The sequence below is a fragment of the Lagenorhynchus albirostris genome, chromosome 20, assembly GCF_949774975.1.
Source record: "Lagenorhynchus albirostris chromosome 20, mLagAlb1.1, whole genome shotgun sequence".
Lineage (NCBI taxonomy): Eukaryota > Metazoa > Chordata > Mammalia > Artiodactyla > Delphinidae > Lagenorhynchus > Lagenorhynchus albirostris.
The window spans coordinates 41327534-41348071 of record NC_083114.1 but is presented as its reverse complement, the minus strand read 5'-3'; the positions used below and the strand labels follow the sequence as shown (position 1 = coordinate 41348071).

The window sequence follows — 20538 nt, the reverse complement described above, 5'->3', positions numbered from 1 at the left end:
CCCCCGCTGCCATGGCAACGGCGCGCTGGCTGGGAAACCCGGAGGAGCGGATGGGCGGGGCCCAGACGTCACCTAGTTCAGACGTCATCCAGGGCCGGCCTTCCCTCGGGACTTAATTCTGGCCAGTAGTTTTTTTTTTTTATTGAGCGCCTGCTGTGTGTCGGACACTGAGTGTGCTAAGCATTGGAGAAACAGGCGAATGAAGTCTGGACAAGCCCTTCCATGTGTATCGACCTCTAATCCCGGCGGGCGGGTCGTCTATTCCTAACGTGTGTATTTCTGGAGACCCCAAGATGTGAAGGGCTGCAGGGACTATGCTCTCCCAGAGTCTCTTCGGAGTGCGGATCCCTTGGCTTAGGCCACGTTCCCACTTCTTCTAAACCCTTTCCCCAACCATGTAAGGAGAGGCAGCTGCTGGGGGCGTCCCCAGGATCTAAAGATAGCGGCCCCTGCCTCGGATTCCAAACGCCTCGGGGCAGCGGGAGCCGCCATGGCACGGTAAGTGCTTCTGGCCGCCTTTTTCACTAGAGATTCCTTTCCCCACGTTTTCTGGGCGCTCCAGGTTCTGCGAGGTCCCATGGGAACCCCGGACCCCAGGTCTCTGTATCCTTGGGGTGCTGAGGGGAAGTGTGACCTGAATGTTCTCCATAACTCCCTACCTCTCTACTCTCGCACTTTCGGTTCTCCTCAGGTTCATCTTCACCGCACACCCCAGTCTCGTCACTCCCCTTCCACCCCCTTCTGTCTTATTTAGCTCCGCTTTGACCATGCTGTAGCGTAAAACGTCCCTGTATTTTCCCCAACCTTTCCCAAATGCCCTCAGTCTTCCCTCTCGCACCCCTATGAAGCCCCACCTCAACTCCTCTTCAGGCAGCATGCTCGGACCCTGTGGTACGACAGGCCCAAGTATGTGTTCATGGAGTTTTGTGTTGAGGACAGCACCGATGTCCACGTGCTCATCGAAGACCACCGCATTGTGTTCAGGTAATCCCCTCCCCCTCCACTGCTGCCAGGGCCTGGCTTCTTGGGAACCTTTCTCTTCTCCTAATGCCCCCACACTCCACACTCAGCCTCCTCGTCTCCTTAGCTGCATTGTCTCCTCAGCTGCAAGAATGCCGATGGAATGGAGTTTTATAATGAGATTGAGTTCTATGCCAAGGTGAACTGCAAGGTAAGGGTGGGGTGGGGCAGTAAGGGCTGGATGGGAAGGCTGCTTGGGAAATGGAGATTCATTCTAAACCTCAGACCCTAAGAATGATCCTCTCTATCTGGCAGGACTCACGAGATAAGCGCTCTGGCCGCTCCATTACTTGCTTTGTGAGGAAATGGAAGGAGAAGGTGGCCTGGCCCCGACTCACTAAGGAGGATATCAAGGTGGGTGTGCGGGAAGTGGCCGCTTTTTCTCCTGTGCTCTCTATCTGTGTACCCAGGTTGACAAGTTGGGTCTGGGACTCACCCTTGGCTCCTTTCCCACCAACATTCAGTTACTCACCAGGTCCTGCCTATTTGACCTCTTAAATAGAATCCATGATTTAATCTCTTCCTAATTCAGGCCTTATCCATTACTGGGTGAGGTTTGTTGCATATTTTCAGCACCACCCTCAATCCATCCTCTGCATTCCTCGCAGCATGGTCTGTTTAAAACACACATTTGACCCTGTCACTTTTCCTCTTAAGACCCTCCAGTGGCTTCTTTTCCCCTAAAAGTTGAAAATTGGCTGCATGCTGGCTGGATCTGCCTCTCAAATTTGTTTTAGCAGTCTTCAAAGTGTTAAAAATTATTTTGATGGGCTACTGACATTTAAAAATATGGAGATTTCAGACATCCCTGATGGCTCAGTGGTTAAGAATCCACCTGCCAATGCAGGGGACATGGGTTGGAGCCCTGGTCCTAGAAGATCCCACTTCCCGTGGAGCAACTAAGCCTGTGCGCCACGACTACTGAGCCTGCGCTCTAGAGACCGTGAGCCACAACTACAGAGCCCACATGCCACAACTACTGAAGCCTAGAGCCCGCGCACCGCAACAAAGAGTAGCCCCTGCTTGCCGCAACTAGAGAAAGCCTGCGCGCAGCAACAAAGACCCAAGGCAGCCATTAATTAATTAATTAATTAATTCATTATTTAAAATGTGGAGATTTCACCTTTCAGCCGGAACCGCCATTTTCCAGTAACTCACCAAAATGACCAACACAAAGGGAAAGAGGAGGCCACCCACTATATGTTCCCTAGGCCTTTTAAAAAACATGGAGTTGTTCCTTCCATGTGAATCTACAAGAAAGGTGGTATTGTAGATATCAAGCGAATGGGCTGTGTTCAAAAAGGAATGCCCCACAAATGTTACCATGGCAAAATTGCAAGTTTACAGCATTACCCAGCATGCTGTTGGCATCACTGTAAGCAAACAAGTTAAGGGCAAGATTATTGCCAAGAGAATTAATGTGCATATTTAGCATATTAAGCACTCTGAGAGCAGAGATAGTTTCCTGAAATGTGTGAAGGAAAATGATCAGAAAAAGAAGGAAGCCAAAGAGAATGGTACTTGGGTTCAGCTGAAGCACCAGCCTGCTCCACCCAGAGAAGCACACTTCATGAGAACCAATGGAAAGGAGCCTGAACTGTTGGAACCCATTCCCTATGAATTCATGGCATGATAGCTATAAAGAAAATAAAAGATCTAGATGGTAAAAATGAATAAATACATAAATAAAAATTTTTTTAAAAAAGTAGAGATTTCACCTAAAAATCCAGATTCTCAGCTTCTCTTGGAAACTGGAGACTCTGGCCACGCTGGTCTAAATTCCCAAATGCCTAGAGTTGGAGCTTGAAATGGGGCATGCATTCCACTTCACTTCACTCCTTTTCGTTATCTCCCTGACACTCTCAGGCATTTGAACTTGTAGCTTCTGCCATTTGGGTTAGAGTCTAAGGCCCATAGCATGGCGTATAAGCTGATGACTTGGCTGTTCTTTCCTTCTGCAGCCTCATACCCCTTTACTCTCTGCCTCAAACGTCACATTCCAGCCACAGCAAACTGCTTGCAGCTGTCTTCCACACACCAGGCTATTATGCACCTCAATACCTTTGCTCAAGCTATGCCTTCTTCCTGGAAAGTCTCCATCACCACTACCTTTGCCCACCTAACCCCTGCTCATCCTTCAAGGCCCTGCTACTCCAAGAAGGCTGGCTTCCTATAATATCCCCTACAGAACCCACCGTCACACTTTCCACACTGTATTATAATGATTTATTTACATTTCCCTTCCCTACTTGCTTCTTTTTTTAAAAATAAATTTATTTACTTATTTTGGCTGCATTGGGTCTTCATTGCTGCGTGCGGGCTTTCTCTAGTTGTGGCGAGCGGTTCTTCGTTGCGGTGCGCGGGCTTCTCATCGCAGTGGCTTCTCTTGTTGCAGAGCACAGGCTCTAGGCGCACGGGCTTCAGTAGTTGTGGCACTTGGGCTTAGCTGCTCCATGGCATGTGGGATCTTCCCGGACCAGGGCTTGAACCCGTGTCCCCTGCCCTGGCAGGTGGATTCTTAACCACTGCACCACCAGGGAAGTCCCCTACTTGCTTCTTTTTTTTTTTTTTTTCTTTTTTTTTTTTTGCGGTACGCGTGCCTCTCTCTATTGTGGCCTCTCCCATTGCGGAGCACAGGCTCCGGACGCGCAGGCTCAGCGGCCATGGCTCACGGGCCCAGCCGCTCCGCGGCATGTGGGATCCTCCCGGACCGTGGCACGAACCCATGTCCCCTGCATCGGCAGGCGGACTCTCAACCACTGTGCCACCAGGGAAGCCCCCCTACTTGCTTCTTGATGGCTGAGACTGTGTAGTGAACATTTTAAAAATCCCAGTGCCAACCACAGTATGTGTTCAATAAATACCTGTTAAATGATCGAGTAAATAACTTCTTTCCCTGTCTAAATGTGGGAACTTGGAATATGGGCTTCAAAGGGTTGTCCCTGATTCCAGGGACTGCTGCTTGGTTGACTCCTAGGATGCTTTATGATACAGTTATCTTTCTAGATGTGTTATCTTTCTAGTCAGCTGGCTCCTGGAGGACAGAGTTTCTATGCTTTTCCATCCCCTACAATGCCTGGCATTGTGCTTGGCACTTAGTAAGTTCTTGGTAAATCTTTGCTGCTGCTGCTGCTGATGACGTGGCAGCCTAGAGGGGGGTTAACTAAAGGGGTGCTGTTGGGAAGATGATACCCCCATTGACCCTCTTTTCCCCAAGCATGCTCCCATGCACATACCCACACTCATCTATGCACTTCTGCTGCTGCCTTCCTGGCCTGTGACTCTCTGTGCTTTCCTCCTGCAGCCAGTGTGGTTGTCTGTGGATTTTGATAACTGGAGAGACTGGGAAGGGGATGAAGAAGTGGAGCTGGCTCAGGTGGACCATTACGCAGAGGTAATGCTGTTTTCTGCCTATCTCAATCATTCTCTGGGACTCTCTGCACACATTGCTCTAGAGGATTGTCGTCAGGGCTAGGCAGAGGGATATGATCTCCCCAGGCAGGTTGCTCAATGGTTTGATAGTATTTATGTTTTGTGCAATGTTTATTTAGTAGGGATGAGAGAAGTGAATATTGCTAGTGAAATTGTATACATAGATTCATTCACTGTTTAGAGTAGAGCCTGTGTTCCGAACAAGTTTGGCAAAAGCTTTTCCTACTTTTCTGTAATTCTTGTTCTCTCTTTTGTTTTCTTTGTGTATGTGTGTGTGTTTTTCCTGAGCCAGATAGCTTCATGGGAAGCTCAAACTACGCAGTATAAAAATTCACATCACAAAATAAATCACCAATCCCCAATAAATTGCACCGTGCTATACGATATTTGGTTTCCGAATTTCAGCTGTTTATTCAAGTTGTAAAAACACTAATAGTAACCCGGATTAGTAAGGAGGTGTGTGTGTCTAAATTTCCTTTTAAAAAGGGGGTCAATTTCATATACACACTGCTATAATTAAAATAGATAACCAACAAGGACCTACCGTATAGCACAGGGAACTCTGCTCAATATTCTGTAATAACCTAAATGGGAAAAGAACTTGAAAAAGAATAGGTATAACTGAATCACTTTGCTGTACACCTGAAACTAACACAACATTGTTAATCAACTGTACTACAATATAAAATAAAATTTTTTAAAAAGGGGTGTATCAATTTACTTTTCTTCAGTTCATTCCAGTGATGTATTAGGGGCTTTAAAGCTGGGGCAGTTGTTTGCCTGGGACCATTTTCCTGTGGTCCGTCAATATGCAGGTTGCTCTTCCTTTGCCCCTCTTCTCTCTCGTGACTACTTTTCTCTTCCCACCAGCTTTTGGAGAAGGTCAGGACCAAGAGGCCTCCCCCTGCAATGGACGACCTGGATGTAAGTAAAGCCTGCTCCTTAACCTTTCCCTTTCCTTTTAGCCCTTAAAAATAAGATACTAGAAAGCTCCTGTCCCAGTCTCTAGCACATAGTGGTTCTCAGTGCATGTTAGCCAAATCTGAATTTGACACAGGAGGTCAAATGTTCTTCTCCATGCTCTAGAAAACCCCAGTAAGACCCTTGTCCCTTCCATCTCCCCTTCTGCTTCCCCAATCTAGGGCAGACCTGGCCCTGTTGACTATCTTTATAGCTGTAAGGACCAGTAGCATTCGCTGTAATTCTGGCATTAAATGATGCATGGCACAGTGCTGTTTACTGAATACAAGTGTCTTATTTTATCATACAAAATTTAAATCCTTCCGTGTTAGGTTCCCAAGAAGTTGTGTGATTCAGAAAATTACCAAAGAAAACCTGGAGAGCTGGAGGGAGTGAGCAGCATTTGTGAACATAAATGTCCACTCTTTGCAGACTCTACAGGGGCTTTTGTCTTTTTTTTCCCCCCAGGATGATTCTGACAGTGCGGATGCAACAAGTAATTAACTTTCTGTGACAGCAGAGCTGGGGAGGAAGCTGTGGCTACCTTCCAGTCACTCTAACAAGCTAGGTCCTGGGTCTTTCTCAGCTCTTTGGCTGTGTGCCAGGGTCCTCTGGGATCTCCGAACTTTCCTAGAAGCTCTTTATTAAGGGTCCTCCTTCATGCTTTATTTCTATTTCCTAGGCACTTGACTAAGGCTGCTGTGTCAGATGACAGGATAGGAGAGGAGTAGACAGGTGGGGCTTCTGACTTCCTACCAATTGGCTGTAATCTTTGTGTTTGGGCCACTCATCAGGGCTTTCTGGAGTATTTGAGCCTCTGTGTGTGTGTATGTGTAAGAGCAAAAGCCATAGAAGCAGCATATAGATTATAATAAATCTGTAGGAACTGTTCTGTGTCTCTTTCCTTTTTGTACTTCTTCCTCCTAGAGGCAAGCCTCTTCCTGTCTATAGCTCCTCTCCAGTGGAGAGGTGGGTGTCAGAGATCCTGGCCCTTACTGTCGAGATTGGAAGAAGAAAGATATTGGGAGCAGACTTGTAACCAAGCTGGGGAACTTTCCCATGCCCAGATCTTCAGAGCAGAAACCAGCCTTTCACTGTATAGCTAATACTGCCACCTCTAGAACCAGCCAGAAACCCACCTTAGCTTCCCTGCATACTCCAGAAATATCTTTACATTTTTTTTTTTTTTGGCACTTAAAAAGCAGTTAGGCCATTTATTGGCACTAGGAGAGCATTCCTTTAAATATCTTTACACTTTTGTTTTGTTTTGTTTTTCAGTACGCGGGCCTCTCACTGTTGTGGCCTCTCCCGTTGCGGAGCACAGGCTCCAGACGCGCAGGCTCCAGACGCGCAGGCTCAGCAGCCATGGCTCACGGGCCCAGCCGCTCCGCGGCATGTGGGATCCTCCCGAACTGGGGCATGAACCCGTGTCCCCTGCATCGGCAGGCAGACTCTCAACCACTGCGCCACCAGGGAAGCCCTATCTTTACACTTTTAAAGCTAATTGTTACGTTAGTTAATGCCTATGTTTGTTTACTACTCTATTCATCAGCTACCCCATTCATCCATAAACGTTTTCTGAGGGCCCAGTGTGTACTTAAACTGTGACTTAAACAAAATGCAACACTCAGGCTTTGCCCTTGAATTCATGGTAAAGTACTGAGATTTGTTAAAAAAAATCAAAATCTAAAGTTTATCTCAGTAATATAGGGACATAGTTTAAAAAATTAAATAGTATAGAAGGGTCTAAAATTTAAAGTAGAATTTGCACTCCCTCAATAGCTGTAACCACTGTTAACAATTTCTTCAATAAATTTATATATTTATGTCTAGATCTTTATATCTATATTTCTACCTGTTATAAATTTCTTAATACCTATAATTAATACTATATATAGTTATATATAAAACATACAACATATCTGGAACATATACAATATCATGTATTATTTACATACAGTACAATATATCAGTATATTAAAATTTAACGCATATAGGCAAATGCAATGCGTCTGTGTGTACACAATGGGAATCATACTATTAATATACATCTTGTACCCTGCTTTTTTTCACTTAATATATATTGGAGCTCTTTCTAAATCAGTATACATAGATCTGACTCTTCTTTATGGCTACATGGTATTCAGTTGAATATATTTTCCATAATTTAACTGGTTCCTTATCAAGGGATATTTAAGTTGTTGTTAGTCTTTTTCAGTTTTCAAACAAGGCTGCAAGGAACAGTTTAAAAAGTAGATCCTTGGGCTTCCCTGGTGGCGCAGTGGTTGAGAGTCCGCCTGCCGATGCAGGGGACACGGGTTCGTGCCCTGGTCCAGGAAGATCCCACATGCCGTGGAGCGGCTGGGCCGGTGAGCCATGGCCACTGAGCCTGCGCGTCAGGAGCCTGTGCTCCGCAACGGGAGAGGCCACAACAGTAAGAGGTCCGCGTACCACACACACACACACAAAAAGTAGATCCTTACATGTTTGGCAAGAATATCTGTAGGGTAAATTTCTTTCTTTTTTTTTCCCGGCCACACCACGTGGCTTGCAGGATCTTAGTTCCCCAACCAGGGGTTGAACCTGGGCCCTGGCAGTGGAAGCACCAAGTCCTAACCACTGGACCACCAGGGAATTCCTATAGGGTAAATTTCTAGAAGTAGAATTGCTAGGTCAAAGAGCAGATAAACGTTTTGAAAGCTGTTGCCAAGTTGCTTTTAGATGAAATCATACCAATTTTCACTTCCACCAAGAGTGCTCCATTCTCCAAAACCTTTTAGATATTTGCCAAGATAAAATTATACTTGGTTTAATTTGCTTCATTTTTTTTCTTTCTGGCCACGACGCGGGACTTGAAGGATCTTAGTTCCCCAACCAGGGATTGAACCCGGGCCCTCAGCAATGAGAGTACAGAATCCTAACCACTGGACCGCCAGGGAATTCCCTGGTTTAATTTGCTTTAAATTATGAGATGGCTCATTGTTTATTAGTGATTAATATTTCTTTTAATGTGCTCTGTCCATGTCTTTTGCCCATTTTGATATTGACATTAGTTCTTAAACTTAAAAAATAACATAATGCAAATCTGTATTTGTATCGTGCTTTACAATTTACTAAGTATTTTAATATCATCTCATTAAAAATTTTGAACTTCATATCAACCTTGTAAAATAATTAAGTCTTCTCTTAATAGGTGCTCAAACAGGTCACAATAAGTGGCAAAGCTGGGACTTGAACTTCTATAGCATATGTCCCCTTGCCCACAATTCTGAAAACCGAAAATTTCTAAAAACTGACCTAAAAAAAAAAGTTAACACCAAAACTCATCCGGCAGCAAAACATGACCTAAAATGATGTGAGGCTATTTATAGTCTTTGTTTATTCCATTTAGCGTATTTATTTCTCAGCATAAATATCAATACGGAGTTGCTCCAGAGTTCCAAATGGAACACATTACGTAACACATGGGTATGGTCTGCATTACTGCCTAAAATCAGAAAAACCCTATATTCTGAAACATCTGGGAACTTCAAGCTTTTTATTACTTGATTTAAAAGAGCAGAAGGTTAATCTTAACTTTTAATCCATTTAACGTTTTAAGGCACCGATTGCAGTTAAACTTGTTAACTTCTGTTAACCTCTTTATTTGCACTGTCCAGTCCCGTAGCAATGGTCACACGTGATTACTGAGTACTTGAAATGTTGCTAGTCCGAACTGAGAGGTGCTGTAAGTGTAAAATACATAACAGGTTTCGAAAATCTTGTACGGGGGGAAAATACTTATTTTAAAATACACATTACATGATGAAATAATATTTTGTATATGGTGATTTAAATAAAAACATTATTAAGGGACTTCCCTGGTGGCGCAGTGGATAAGATCCCAGTACTCCCAATGCAGGGGGCCGGGTTCTATCCCTTGTCAGGGAACTAGATCCCACACGCATGCTGCAACTAAGAGTTCGCATGCCACAGCTAAGGAGCCCGCCTGCCGCAACTAAGACCGAGTGCAACCAAATAAATAATTTAATTTAAAAAAAAAAGAGCTTTAAAGAAAAATTAACATGTGGCTTGCATTACATTTCCATTGGGCGACGTTGCTGTCTATCCAAGCCAGTACCATCCCCACTTCTATCAGGCAGGCTTCCGCGGGGCCGAATTACGTACATCCCTGGGGTCCAACGGGGCCAAACAAAGTGCTATGACAAGTTTAGGCCGCAGTTTTGTTCTGTCTTGTCTTCTGGTTTTCTTCAAAGTCTTAAAATAGTCCCTCAGCAACGCTGAGTGCCTGCACTTCGCGTTTTCAATAAATTTGTCCAAACCACACGCCGTTCTTAGCCCTTTTGCTTCTGCGCAGAGACGCGCCCGGAATGAAGATTGTCCCGCTTCGCTCTCCGTCCGGCGCCGGGCGTTTCTGTGTGCAAGGTTACCGGCGTACTGGGAGACAGCAGCGATGGCGTTCCAGTGTCAGCGGGACAGCTACGCCAGGGAGGTGCGGCCGGCGGGCGGGAAACCTGATGCTCCGAGCGGGTGCGGCGGTGCGGGGAAGAAGGCGCCGCGTGGAGGGGGCACCGAGCTGGATTCAGTCCCGGTGCGCTGAGGGTTGGGGTCGGGGCTTACTCTCGCATCCCTCTTTACCCAGTTCACCACCACCGTGGTCTCCTGCAGTCCCGCGGAGCTGCAGACCGAAGGAAGCAACGGCAAGAAGGAAGTGCTGAGCGGTTTCTACGTGGTGCTAGAAGACACGCTGCTTTTCCCCGAGGGCGGGGGACAGGTACCAGGCCCATCCTTTCCCCTTTCCTTCTCCCCCCTCCCAGGAAGCCCCTAATTCTTTCCGAGCAGGTCGGAAATGCTCTCCTGGTCCTCAGTCCTAGCTGTAATGAATACAGATGGAAATTAGTTCAATTCAGTTCATTTGTTCATTCAGCAGGTATTTATCAACAAATGGTTATCTGTCCGTAACAAATGCTGGGTACTAATTCAAGCCCTAAGGATAAAAGCTGAACAAGAAAATGTCTTTGCATACGTAGAATATTTATTGGAGAAAACAGACAAAACGGTGAATAGATAAGTAGTATGTCAGTATGATAAATGCTATAAAGAAAATTAAAGGTCGAGGGAAAGAGAGTGATGGGATGGCCTCCTAGGTAGGGGGCAAGTTATTTCTGTCGAGAACGAAGTGAGGTGAGGGGGTAAGCCATTGCCATTATCTAGTGGTGCTGGTGGGGGGTGGGGAGTATTCCGGGGAGGGAGAATAAGTGCAAAGGACCTGAGGTAGGAATTCGATTAGGGTGTTTGGCATGGACTGAAAAAGTTTCCCATGAAGGAGCACAACAGAGGGCAGACGTATCAGTGCTGTGATGGGGTAGGGGCAAGGTCCAATGAGAAAATGGGAAAGGAGAATAATAACACGAAAGGTGGGCATTGTGGGAGAGGCTTTCCCAGCTGAAACAGGGAAGCCTGTAAGAATCTGACAAGTCTAGTTAACTGCAAAATAGTCCCATATAGTTGGAGCCTCTGGTGTGTGTTGATGACAGGCTGGAGATGGTTTTGTAAAGGTAAGTGGGGGCCAGTTCAGAGGGCCTTGAAGGATGTGTTAAGGTGTGTGGACTTCATTCAGGAGGCTATGGTGAGCCATGGAAGTACTTAAGCAAAGAAATGATGTGAGAGAACATATTCAGTAAACTTGATTGTGAGAAACTTCCAATTTTTCCCAGCATGGAGGTTTTCTGATCTGCTGAAGGAAAACATGTGCCCTCAGGTATCCATAGCAGGTCTCATTTTATATATCACCTCTTCCAGGAAGTCTTCCCTGATTCCCCAAGACTGTTAGGTTCCTTTTCTTTGAGCTCCTCTAAAACAATGTACTTTTTTGAACTATGGCATGTTGTAGATCATATTGCAGTTGCCTGTTAGCATGTCTTTATTCTTCTCCAGACTTTTCCATGAGGGACCATGTTTTATTTACATTATAGTCTTGGATAGGTACAGTGTCTTGTAAGCAGTTGATATTTTGTAATATTTGATATTTTTAATGAATATTTTTGAATTTAATTCTAGTAGGAGTGTAGAAGATAGAGTGGAAGAAAGGAGAAAAATTCAGGTCAGTTTGGAAACTATTGAAAGATAAAAATGTAAACCAAGGCAATGAGAGTGAGGATTAAGTTTGTTTGGGTTTTACTAAAATTTTCGTTGCTGTAGTTACATTTTTTTTTCAAATTTTATTTATTTATTTGTTTTCGAGCTTCATGTGCTATACAGTAGGTTCTCATTAGTTATCTATTTTATGCTGTAGTTACAATTTTTGTATTCATTCTGTGATTTTTTTCTGAAGAACAAAAGGTGTTCCAAGTGAAGAGTATAGAGAGAGTCCCCTCATGAGCAAAGTGGACCACCTCACTTGGCATTGCTTCTTCTCCCTTAGGGAATCTCAAATTCTGGGTGTGTTTCTCACAAACTTCTGCTAGAGGGTATCCAGGAGTTAGGGTGAGCCCTACCTGCTACCATCGATTATTTTTACTTCTTTCCCCAGCCTGATGACCGTGGTACAATCAATGACATCTCTGTGCTGAGAGTGACCCGCCGGGGTGCCCAGGCTGATCATTTCACCCAGACACCTCTGACCCCTGGGACTGAGGTACAGGTCCGGGTGGACTGGGAATGGAGGTTTGACCACATGCAGCAGCATTCAGGTAGGTGGGGTGGGATGGGGCAGTTGCTGCGTGTGGGAATGTCACGATGATTGAGACGTGGTTTGGGTCCTCTAGGAGTTAACCTTTTGGAAGAGACAGACATATTCAGAATCAGCTCCAGTTCAGACAAGATGTGATAAATGTTATAAAAGCAAAATGAGCAGTTAAAGTAAAAGTATTAGAATAACTGCTGGATTTAAGTATTATAACTTCCCACTTGATATCTATATCTGTAGATGTCTCATAGCCTTCTTAAACTCAAAATGTCCAGAATGGAATTAAAAAGCCACCCCCTCCCCCAGATCTGGTCTTCTCTTCGCCTTCACTGTGTTCAGTGCATGGCCAGCATCCACCCAGTTGCTCAAATCCTGGAAGTCAGTTCAGACACTGCTTTAGGGATAGCCAGGCGATCTGAGTCATGTCGGTTTATTTTCGAAATACTTCTCTACCTGCTTCCACTGTCAACACAGTCATCCTCATCCCAGCTCTCATCGTCTCTCCCCAGCCCTCCGTAACAGCCTCCCGGCTAGTCTCCCCATGTTCATTCTTGTCTCTTTGCAACCCATTCTCCACAAAGCAGCTAGAATATTTTTTAAAAATGAAAGTCTGATCAGGCCACTCCCCTGCTTTAAAGCTTTTCAGAGGCTACCTGTAGCTCATGATGAAGGCAAACGTCTTGCCATGGGGCACAAGGCCTGCCTGGGCTGGCGCTCATCTACTGCTCCAGCCTCACCCGGTGCTCCTGCCTCCCGCTCCTGCATCCTGGCCATGCTGGCCTTCTCTCCATTCCTTGAACACATCCTGCTTCTTTCCTCCTTCAAGGCCTTTGGCTGTCTTGTTCCCTTTGCCTCCACAGTTGATTCCTTCTCCTCCTCGCTGTCATCGATCAGGGATGGCGCTACATCTCTAGTGCCAAGCCCTGTGCCTTGCACGTGGTAGGCACTTGATAAATCTCTGTTGAGTGAATGAATCTGGCACAGTTAGAACTCGAGTTCAAATCCTGCCTCTGACGAGCTACTGTTGCCTTGGAAAGTTGTTTGATTTCTCTAGACTTTGGTTTCCTCATTCAAGAAATGGCATCATAGGGCTTCCCTGGTGGCGCAGTGGTTGAGAGTCCGCCTGCCGATGCAGGGGACGCGGGTTCGTGCCCCGGTCCGGGAAGATCCCACGTGCCGCGGAGCGGCTGGGCCCGTGAGCCATGGCCGCTGAGCCTGCGCGTCCGGAGCCTGTGCTCCGCAACAGGAGAGGCCACAGCAGTGAGAGGCCCGCGTACCGCAAAAAAAAAAAAAAAAAGAAATGGCATCATAAAGCCTCTTGCAGAATTCTCCTGAGGGTTTTCAATAAAGTATCTCTCAAGAGTATTACCCAGTGCCAGGCAGGTCTTCAGCAGTAGAATTTCTGTGATGACGTTGACATTGGGGTCGTGTCACTCATGATCACGTCTCACTTCTTCTCCCGTCTCCTCTCTCTGCTCAGGGCAGCATCTCATCACTGCAGTTGCTGATCATCTGTTTGGGCTGAAGACAACATCATGGTGAGCAAGAGGCATAAGACTAATTGTCAGGCATGGGTCCCTGACTGCTGGTTCCTTTCCTAGTAGTGAGTTGGGGGTAGGAGGATAAAAATCTGCTGTGCTCACCTGTTCCCCTCGAAGATGGCGTGGTGGATGACTTTGTGTTTTCCCTGAGAAACATCTCCCTTTGCTTAAAAAAGAATATGGACTTTGAAGCTCAGTGACCTAGGGGGTGAATCCCTTGCATGACCTTGATCCTGTTCCTTATCACCCCTCACCTGTAAAGTGGAAATGACAGTCCCTACTTTGTGACATTTTTGTGAGGATTAAATACCAGCATTTACATGAACACGCTTTGTAAACAATAAACTTCCTTCTATTATTAATTGTCCCCGTCAGCATCCTGTGACCACTCTACTTCTTCTTGCAGGGAGTTAGGGCGACTCCGGAGTGTCATCGAGCTGGACAGCCCTTCCGTGACTGCGGAGCAAGTAGCTGCCATTGAGCAGAGTGTCAATGAAAAAATCAGAGAGCGGCTGCCTGTGTATGTGCGAGAACTGAGCCTGGATGATCCCGGTGTGGAGCAGGTGAGGGGAGAGCCGGCAGGGTGGCTTCTGTAGAGTGGCCCTCCGAGGGCTCCTCATCAAAATTCAAACAGCCCTCCTCCCTCCCTTGCGTTCCAGGTGAGGGGCCGGGGTTTGCCGGATGATCATGCTGGGCCTATTCGAGTTGTCACCATCAAGAGCGTTGATTCCAACATGTGCTGTGGGACCCACGTGAGCAATCTCAGTGACCTTCAGGTAGGTGAGGAAGGGCTCTTGAGTGGGTGGGAGCGAGGGTGTCAGAGGTGGGGGATCACAGCAGGGCTGAGAGTGATAGAGGGGGACACGTGAGGGGTCCTGAGTGAAATCACTCCTTATTGCTTCCGAGCCAGCAGGGAGGTCTTGATCTCTCCTACCCTTGGGTCCAGCACCTGCTGCGGTTTATATGTGTGTGTGTGTGTGTTTTACTTCCTTGCGTCATGTAGGTCATTAAAATCCTGGGCTCTGAGAAGGGGAAAAAGAACAAAACCAATGTGACCTTTCTGGCTGGGAACCGGGTGCTGAAGTGGATGGAGAAGAGTCACAGCACTGAGAAAGCACTGACAGCTCTGCTGAAGTACGCCCCCCTCCACTGCCTCCTTTTCTCAGCGCCTGGGCAGCCCGGAGCTTAGCCTTCCCACCTGTGCGGCAGACAGAATACTCTATCTTTAGGGGTAGGATGCAACCAGAAGTGCTAAGGTGCTTTGGGTAGTCGATCAGATGCACACAAAATGGTTTCTTCCTTTACATCCTCTTCCCCAACAGCCTGAGGCTTCCTTGGAAATGTCCCTGGGTCCCATCAGGAAGGGCGCCATTGATTTATGACTGACACCAAAAGCAGTTGGAAAACTGGCCAGGCCTCCATGAACCTTTCTCTTGCAGGTGTGGAGCAGAGGATCACGTGGAAGCAGTGAAAAAGCTACAGAACTCCAACAAGCTCCTGCAGAAGGTGATTTATCCATGGAGGGTGGCGAGGGTGTGGGCTCTGCCTGGAAAAGGCTCCCCAGACTCAGCCCCTCCATCTGACTGGATGTGCAGCACGTTAGTGGGCAGTGACTGGGGAGGGGAGGGGTGGAGAGATGTTCTCTCTGGTTACCCTTTCCCCACCTGTCAACTGAGTTATGGCATCCTTTTCAGAACAACCTGAATCTGCTCAGAGACCTGGCTGTGCACATTGCCCACAGCCTCAGGAACAGCCCAGACTGGGGAGGTGTGGTCACATTACACAGGTGAGGCCAGGGGTGCTAGGCTTAGGGCTCAGCCTCTCCCCTGTACGCAGTGCAGAGTGGGAGGCGGGTCGCCCCGGGTGTTCCTTTTTTTTTTTTGGCGGTACGTGGGCCTCTCACTGTTGTGGTCTCTCCCGTTGCGGAGCACAGGCTCCGGACGCGCAGGCTCAGTGGCCATGGCTCACGGGCCCAGCCGCTCCGCGGTATGTGGGATCTTCCTGGACCGGGGCGCGAACCCGTGTCCCCTGCATCGGCAGGCGGACTCTCAACCACTGCGCCACCAGGGAAGTCCCGCCCCTGGTGTTCTTAAGGCTGAGAAGACCCGAAGAAGTGTGTTGCCTTGCAGATTTTCTGGGTTTGATATAAACATCTTCACTATAACTTTCATTAGAGCCTTCCCTCATCTCCTTTGCCATCTAACAGGTCTCCACTTACCCGGGTGAATCCTGTTTAAGGGAGACAGAAACAAACGCAAAACTTGTTATAGCGTGCCAAGGCTTAGAAAGATGCCAGGCTGGCCCTCAGAGAGCACACTCTTTCTCTGGGACTCTGCACAAAAGGCAGCAGTGTGGCCAGCCTCACGAGGAGGAGCTGGGCTTCCTGCAGTTTCTTAGCTCCCGTTGCAACTTAGATCTGATGTCTTTGCCCTTTGTTTTAGGAAGGAGGGTGATTCTGAGTTCATGAATATCATCGCCAACGAGATTGGGTCAGAGGTAAGAGGAGCATGAGGTTCTCTGTCCGCCCCGGGTGGAGACCTAATGAGGGGCGTCAGGTTAGCTGAGGTCCCTCCGCATGAACACATGAAGAATAGGGAACAGAAATTCATTCAACGCTATTTTCTCAGCACTGACTCTGAGCTAGGCTCTGTTTTAGGTGCCAAGCTCAGTCAGTGGTATTGTCCTTTCTGGGGCTGTGACACTTACCAGCTCCAGAGCTCCTTTTATCAGAACTGGAACTCCTCCGTGCCACCCACATTTATATGTGCTGAGGGCTGATTTCAGAAATACGGCGGTCGGCTAGGCCCTTAGAAGGCTGTCCGTTCAGTGTTCCTTTGCCTCTGGCTTCAGCCACCCATCCCGGTACTGACCAGAGCTTAGTGGTTTCCAGGTCTCTCTTTTGCATTCACTCAGGAAACACCTTTGGGAATATCTACTCTGGGCCAAGCAGTGTGTGTGTATCTCTCCTCTTATTTCTGTGTAGAGAGTACTGATACTCAAGGAGCTCACTCTTGAGTCTGGGAGACAACCGTGTATGCCGACATTTATAACTTAGGGTGGTCAGTGCTAGAGGCAGAGGAGCGCATTCCCTGAAAGGCTGGGGAGGCTTCAGGGGAGAGGCCTAGAAGACTGCTTAGCGGTCATCGGCAGACAGGGGAGCCGAGGTGGCCAAGCAGAGGGAAACACGGAGGTTTTGGCGATAGCAGACACAGGGTGCAAGGGGCGGTGTGGGAGTGGGGTGACCAGGCTGCAGAATTTGGCGGGAGTCAGATCATGAAAGACATTCTATGCTTGGTCATGGTCAGCAGGCTTCTGCCCCCTTCTTAATATTCAACCTAAGTTCCTATAGCCACTCTCAAAGTTTCTTGTCCCTAGTGGGCCCCAGAGTGGAGGGGCTGCCTTACATTCATGAGGAACATCACTTGTGGTTTAGGAGGGAAAACCTGTTTTCTTTTTAATTGAGATGTTATTGGTATGTAATACTGTGTAAGGTGTACACTGTGTTGATTTGGTATCTTTATATATTGCAATATGATAAAAGTCTGTTCCTGAGACTGAAGAGAGTGCAGTTTAGGGGGGATTGACTGCACGTCTTTTAAGTGTCAGGGCTCATCTTGTCTTCCATCCTAGGAGACCCTCCTGTTCTTAACTGTGGGCGAAGAGAAAGGTGCTGGACTCTTCTTACTGGCAGGGCCAGCTGAGGCTGTGGAGACCCTGGCGCCCAGGTAATCTTCCGTGGACTGCTTTGCACGGGTGGAAGAACCTGTAAGCCTAACCTACTAATAGCACCCTTGTTGGATGCAAAGGGCCACCGCATCTGCATCTCATTTTTTTTTTTTTAATAAATTTACTTATTTATTTATTTATTTTTGGCTGTGTTGGGTCTTCGTTTCTGTGCGAGAGCTTTCTCCAGTTGCGGTGAGCGGGGGCCACTGTTCATCGCGGTGCGCGGACCTCTCACTGTCGCGGCCTCTCCCGTTGCAGAGCACAGGCTCTAGACGCGCAGGCTCAGTAGTTGTGGCGCATGGGCCTAGCCGCTCCACGGCATGTGGGATCTTCCTGGACCGGGGCACGAACCCGTGTCCCCTGCATTGGCAGGCAGATTCTTAACTACTGCGCCACCAGGGAAGCCCCTGCATCTCATTTTCATTCACATCACAGTCATGTGATGTTGCCTTAGCAGAAATAATGATCACCACCGTCCTTCCCAGTTTTAGAGATGAGGGACAGCAGATTGTGTGCCTGAGATCTCACGGTTAAAGTGGCAGAACTGAGACTCGAGCCCAGGACTTTCGGCTCCAAATCTCACGTGCTTTGTGTTTTTTCTTTTAGAAATTGAGATTCATAAGTGATACATGAATACAGGTGCTGGATTCTCACTAGGCAGTTGAAGCACCTGCTTAAGGCATCAGCAAAGCAGAGGCACAGACAAACTTGGGGGAAAAAATTAGGATTTTGAGACTGAATCAAAAGACGTATTGATGTAGTTATTATAGAAAAAGTAGAATTGTGTTGGACTTTTTTACTCTTATATTGTTTATATTTTCTTATTTTAAATTAGACATGGAGGTGGAGTGCCCCATATTCTTTCTGGCATTTAGGGGTTTGAAGTCCTGATTGGCTGTGATGAATATGTGTTCACTGTAAAACACTGAAGGAAAACAGAAGTATTTAGAGCAGAGGCTCCTGACAGGCAGCCAGCTGTGGCCTATAGACTGGTTTGGCCTGTATACTACTTTAAATTTTTAAAATTAGTTGCTACATTTTAAAATTAGGAGATTTTTATTTAAAAATAGAGAGTTCTAGCTTTTCTCAAAAAAGGAAGAAAAAAAGGCGCACGCTTGCAACACTGGACTGACGTTCCTGCAGGTTAGTATCTACGAGGACGTGAGTGGGGCCTGCTTCTTCAGACAGCACGGGCCCGGCCAGTGCCATAGGCCCACCTTTCTCGCTCAGCCCCAGTTGCTTCCCTGCTGCTCCCGCAGGCCTTTGTGTCTACAGCTCTTTACTCCTAATGACGCTCATCCTGTTCCTTGAAGGTTGCCGTAATTTAGCCCCTTTCTAGACACTTCTATTGTTTCCAGTTATTCACTCTTTTTTTTTTTTTTAAAATATTAATTTATTTTTGGCTGTGTTGGGTCTACGTTGCTGCGCGCGGGCTTTCTCTAGTTGCGGCGAGCCGGGGCTACTCTTTGTTGCAGTGCGCAGGCTTCTCATTGCGGTGGCTTCTCTTGTTGCAGAGCACGGGCTCTAGGCGCATGGGCTGTAGTAGTGGCCCGTGGGCTCTAGAGCACAGGCTCAGTAGTTGTGGCGCACGGGCTTAGTTGCTCCGTGACATGTGGTGTCTTCCCGGACCAGGGCTCGAACCCATGTCCCCTGCATTGGCAGGCGGATTCTTAATCAGTGTGCCACCAGGGAAGCCCCCAGTTATTCGCTGTTAAATAAATATGGTACCCATATCTTTGTGCACATGTGCAAGTATTTCTAGAAGCCATTTACTTTTTCTCTCCCCCCAGCCCAAGGGGAAAGCCTCAGGGCTGCCCTTGGTTTTCCTGTGACTTTTCCCTCAAAGACGCCCTCCCTGACTGTCTCTCTGCTCCCCAGGGTGGCTGAGGTGCTAGAAGGCAAGGGAGCGGGGAAGAAAGGCCGCTTTCAGGGCAAGGCCACCAAGATGAGCCGTCGGGCAGAGGTGCAGGCGCTTCTCCAGGACTACGTCAGCACGCAGAGTGCAGAGGAGTGAGGGCTCGGGTGCCTCCCTGGTTGTCCGTTGACAGCCGGCCTCCTGTGACCACAGAAGGAGTCTCTTGGACAATAAAATAGTTTGACTTGGAATGATTGTGGCACCATGTATATTTACATGATGGATTTGAACTTATACAGTATATTCCAGTGTGCTTATGTGATCAGTGTCTTTGTGAATAAACAGCTTTATTTTTTAAAATTTATTTTATTGAAGTATAGTTGATATATACAATGTTGTGTTAATTTCTGCTGTACAGTAGAGTGATTCAGCTACATATGTTCTTTTTCATAATTTTTCCATTATGGTTTATCACAAGATATTGAATATAGTTCCCTGTGCTATACAGTAGGACCTTGTTGTTTATCCATTCTATATATAATAGTTTGCATCTGCTAATCCCAAACTCCCAGTCCATCCCTACCTACCCCCACCCCCACCCCTACTATGGCATCCACAAGTCTGTTCTCCATGTCTGTGAGTCTTAAACAGCTTTCTAATTCAGCTCCTGTTAGGCACACCCTATCCGTGAGTGTTACGTTGATGAACTGTAGTAATTTATCTAAACCCAGCTGCAGTCTTTCTTCATGAAGAAATGCAGCTGCCTAAGGAGATGTGAGTCAGACCAGAGGCTTGGCTTAGGGCTTAGACTCACATCTCCTTGTTTTCTCTTATTTTTTCCTTATTTCTTTTCCTAGTCTTGTGTTTCAGAATTAAAAGGTATCAATGACTTTGTAAATAGGTCAAGAGGGCACGAAAATATATAGTTGAAAGATGTTCCGAGTCTGCTATTGAGGCAGGAAAAGGATGGAAAAAGATACCAGGCAAGACTAACCCAGAGAAAGCTGGGGGCATTATTAATATGAGGTAAATGAGACTTTAAGGCTGTAACACTTTAAGAATCATTATTGGCTCCGCCCCCCCAGAAAAAAAAAAAAAGGAATTCCCTGGCGGTCCAGTGGTTAGGACTCGGTGCTTTCACTGCTGTGGCCTGGGTTCAATCCCTGGTGGGGGAAGTAAGATCCCGCAAGCTGCACAGCATGGCCAAAAAAAAAAAAAGAATCGTTATTAGAGACCAAGAGAGACGTGTGGTGATAAAAGGAAGATAAAATAGTTGTAAATTTATAGGTATCTAATAACAGCCTCAAAATACATAA

General features: G+C 46.9%; 1 protein-coding gene across 2 annotated transcripts; it reads left to right on the top strand.

Annotated features, from left to right (window-relative positions):
* Positions 1–1275: 1275 nt before the first annotated feature.
* On the top strand, positions 1276–19586 carry AARSD1 (alanyl-tRNA synthetase domain containing 1). Of its 2 annotated transcripts, none has more exons than XM_060136079.1 (16): positions 1276–1374; positions 4325–4414; positions 5323–5376; positions 5881–5908; positions 9770–9904; positions 10055–10186; positions 11945–12104; positions 13581–13638; positions 14048–14204; positions 14301–14417; positions 14645–14775; positions 15081–15147; positions 15336–15427; positions 16083–16137; positions 17272–17366; positions 19246–19586. In XM_060136079.1, exons 2-16 carry the CDS (start codon positions 4374–4376, stop codon positions 19379–19381), a joined length of 1458 nt encoding a protein of 485 aa, XP_059992062.1. In that variant the 5' UTR covers positions 1276–1374; positions 4325–4373; the 3' UTR covers positions 19382–19586. The 2 variants fall into 2 exon arrangements, with proteins under 2 accessions (XP_059992062.1, XP_059992061.1); XM_060136078.1 differs by lacking the exon at positions 1276–1374 and adding an exon at positions 4044–4118.
* The last annotated feature ends 952 nt before the right edge of the window (positions 19587–20538 follow it).

What these genes read in the sequence shown, in the direction of transcription:
- AARSD1 (XM_060136078.1), top strand. Translation starts at nt 4,093, where the DNA reads ATGCCTGGCATTGTGCTTGGCACTTA. An exon ending in GGCATTGTGCTTGGCACTTA is followed by an intron (nt 4,119 to 4,324) that starts GTAAGTTCTTGG and finishes TTCCTCCTGCAG; the next exon opens with CCAGTGTGGTTGTCTGTGGA. An exon ending in GGGCTGAAGACAACATCATG is followed by an intron (nt 13,639 to 14,047) that starts GTGAGCAAGAGG and finishes TTCTTCTTGCAG; the next exon opens with GGAGTTAGGGCGACTCCGGA.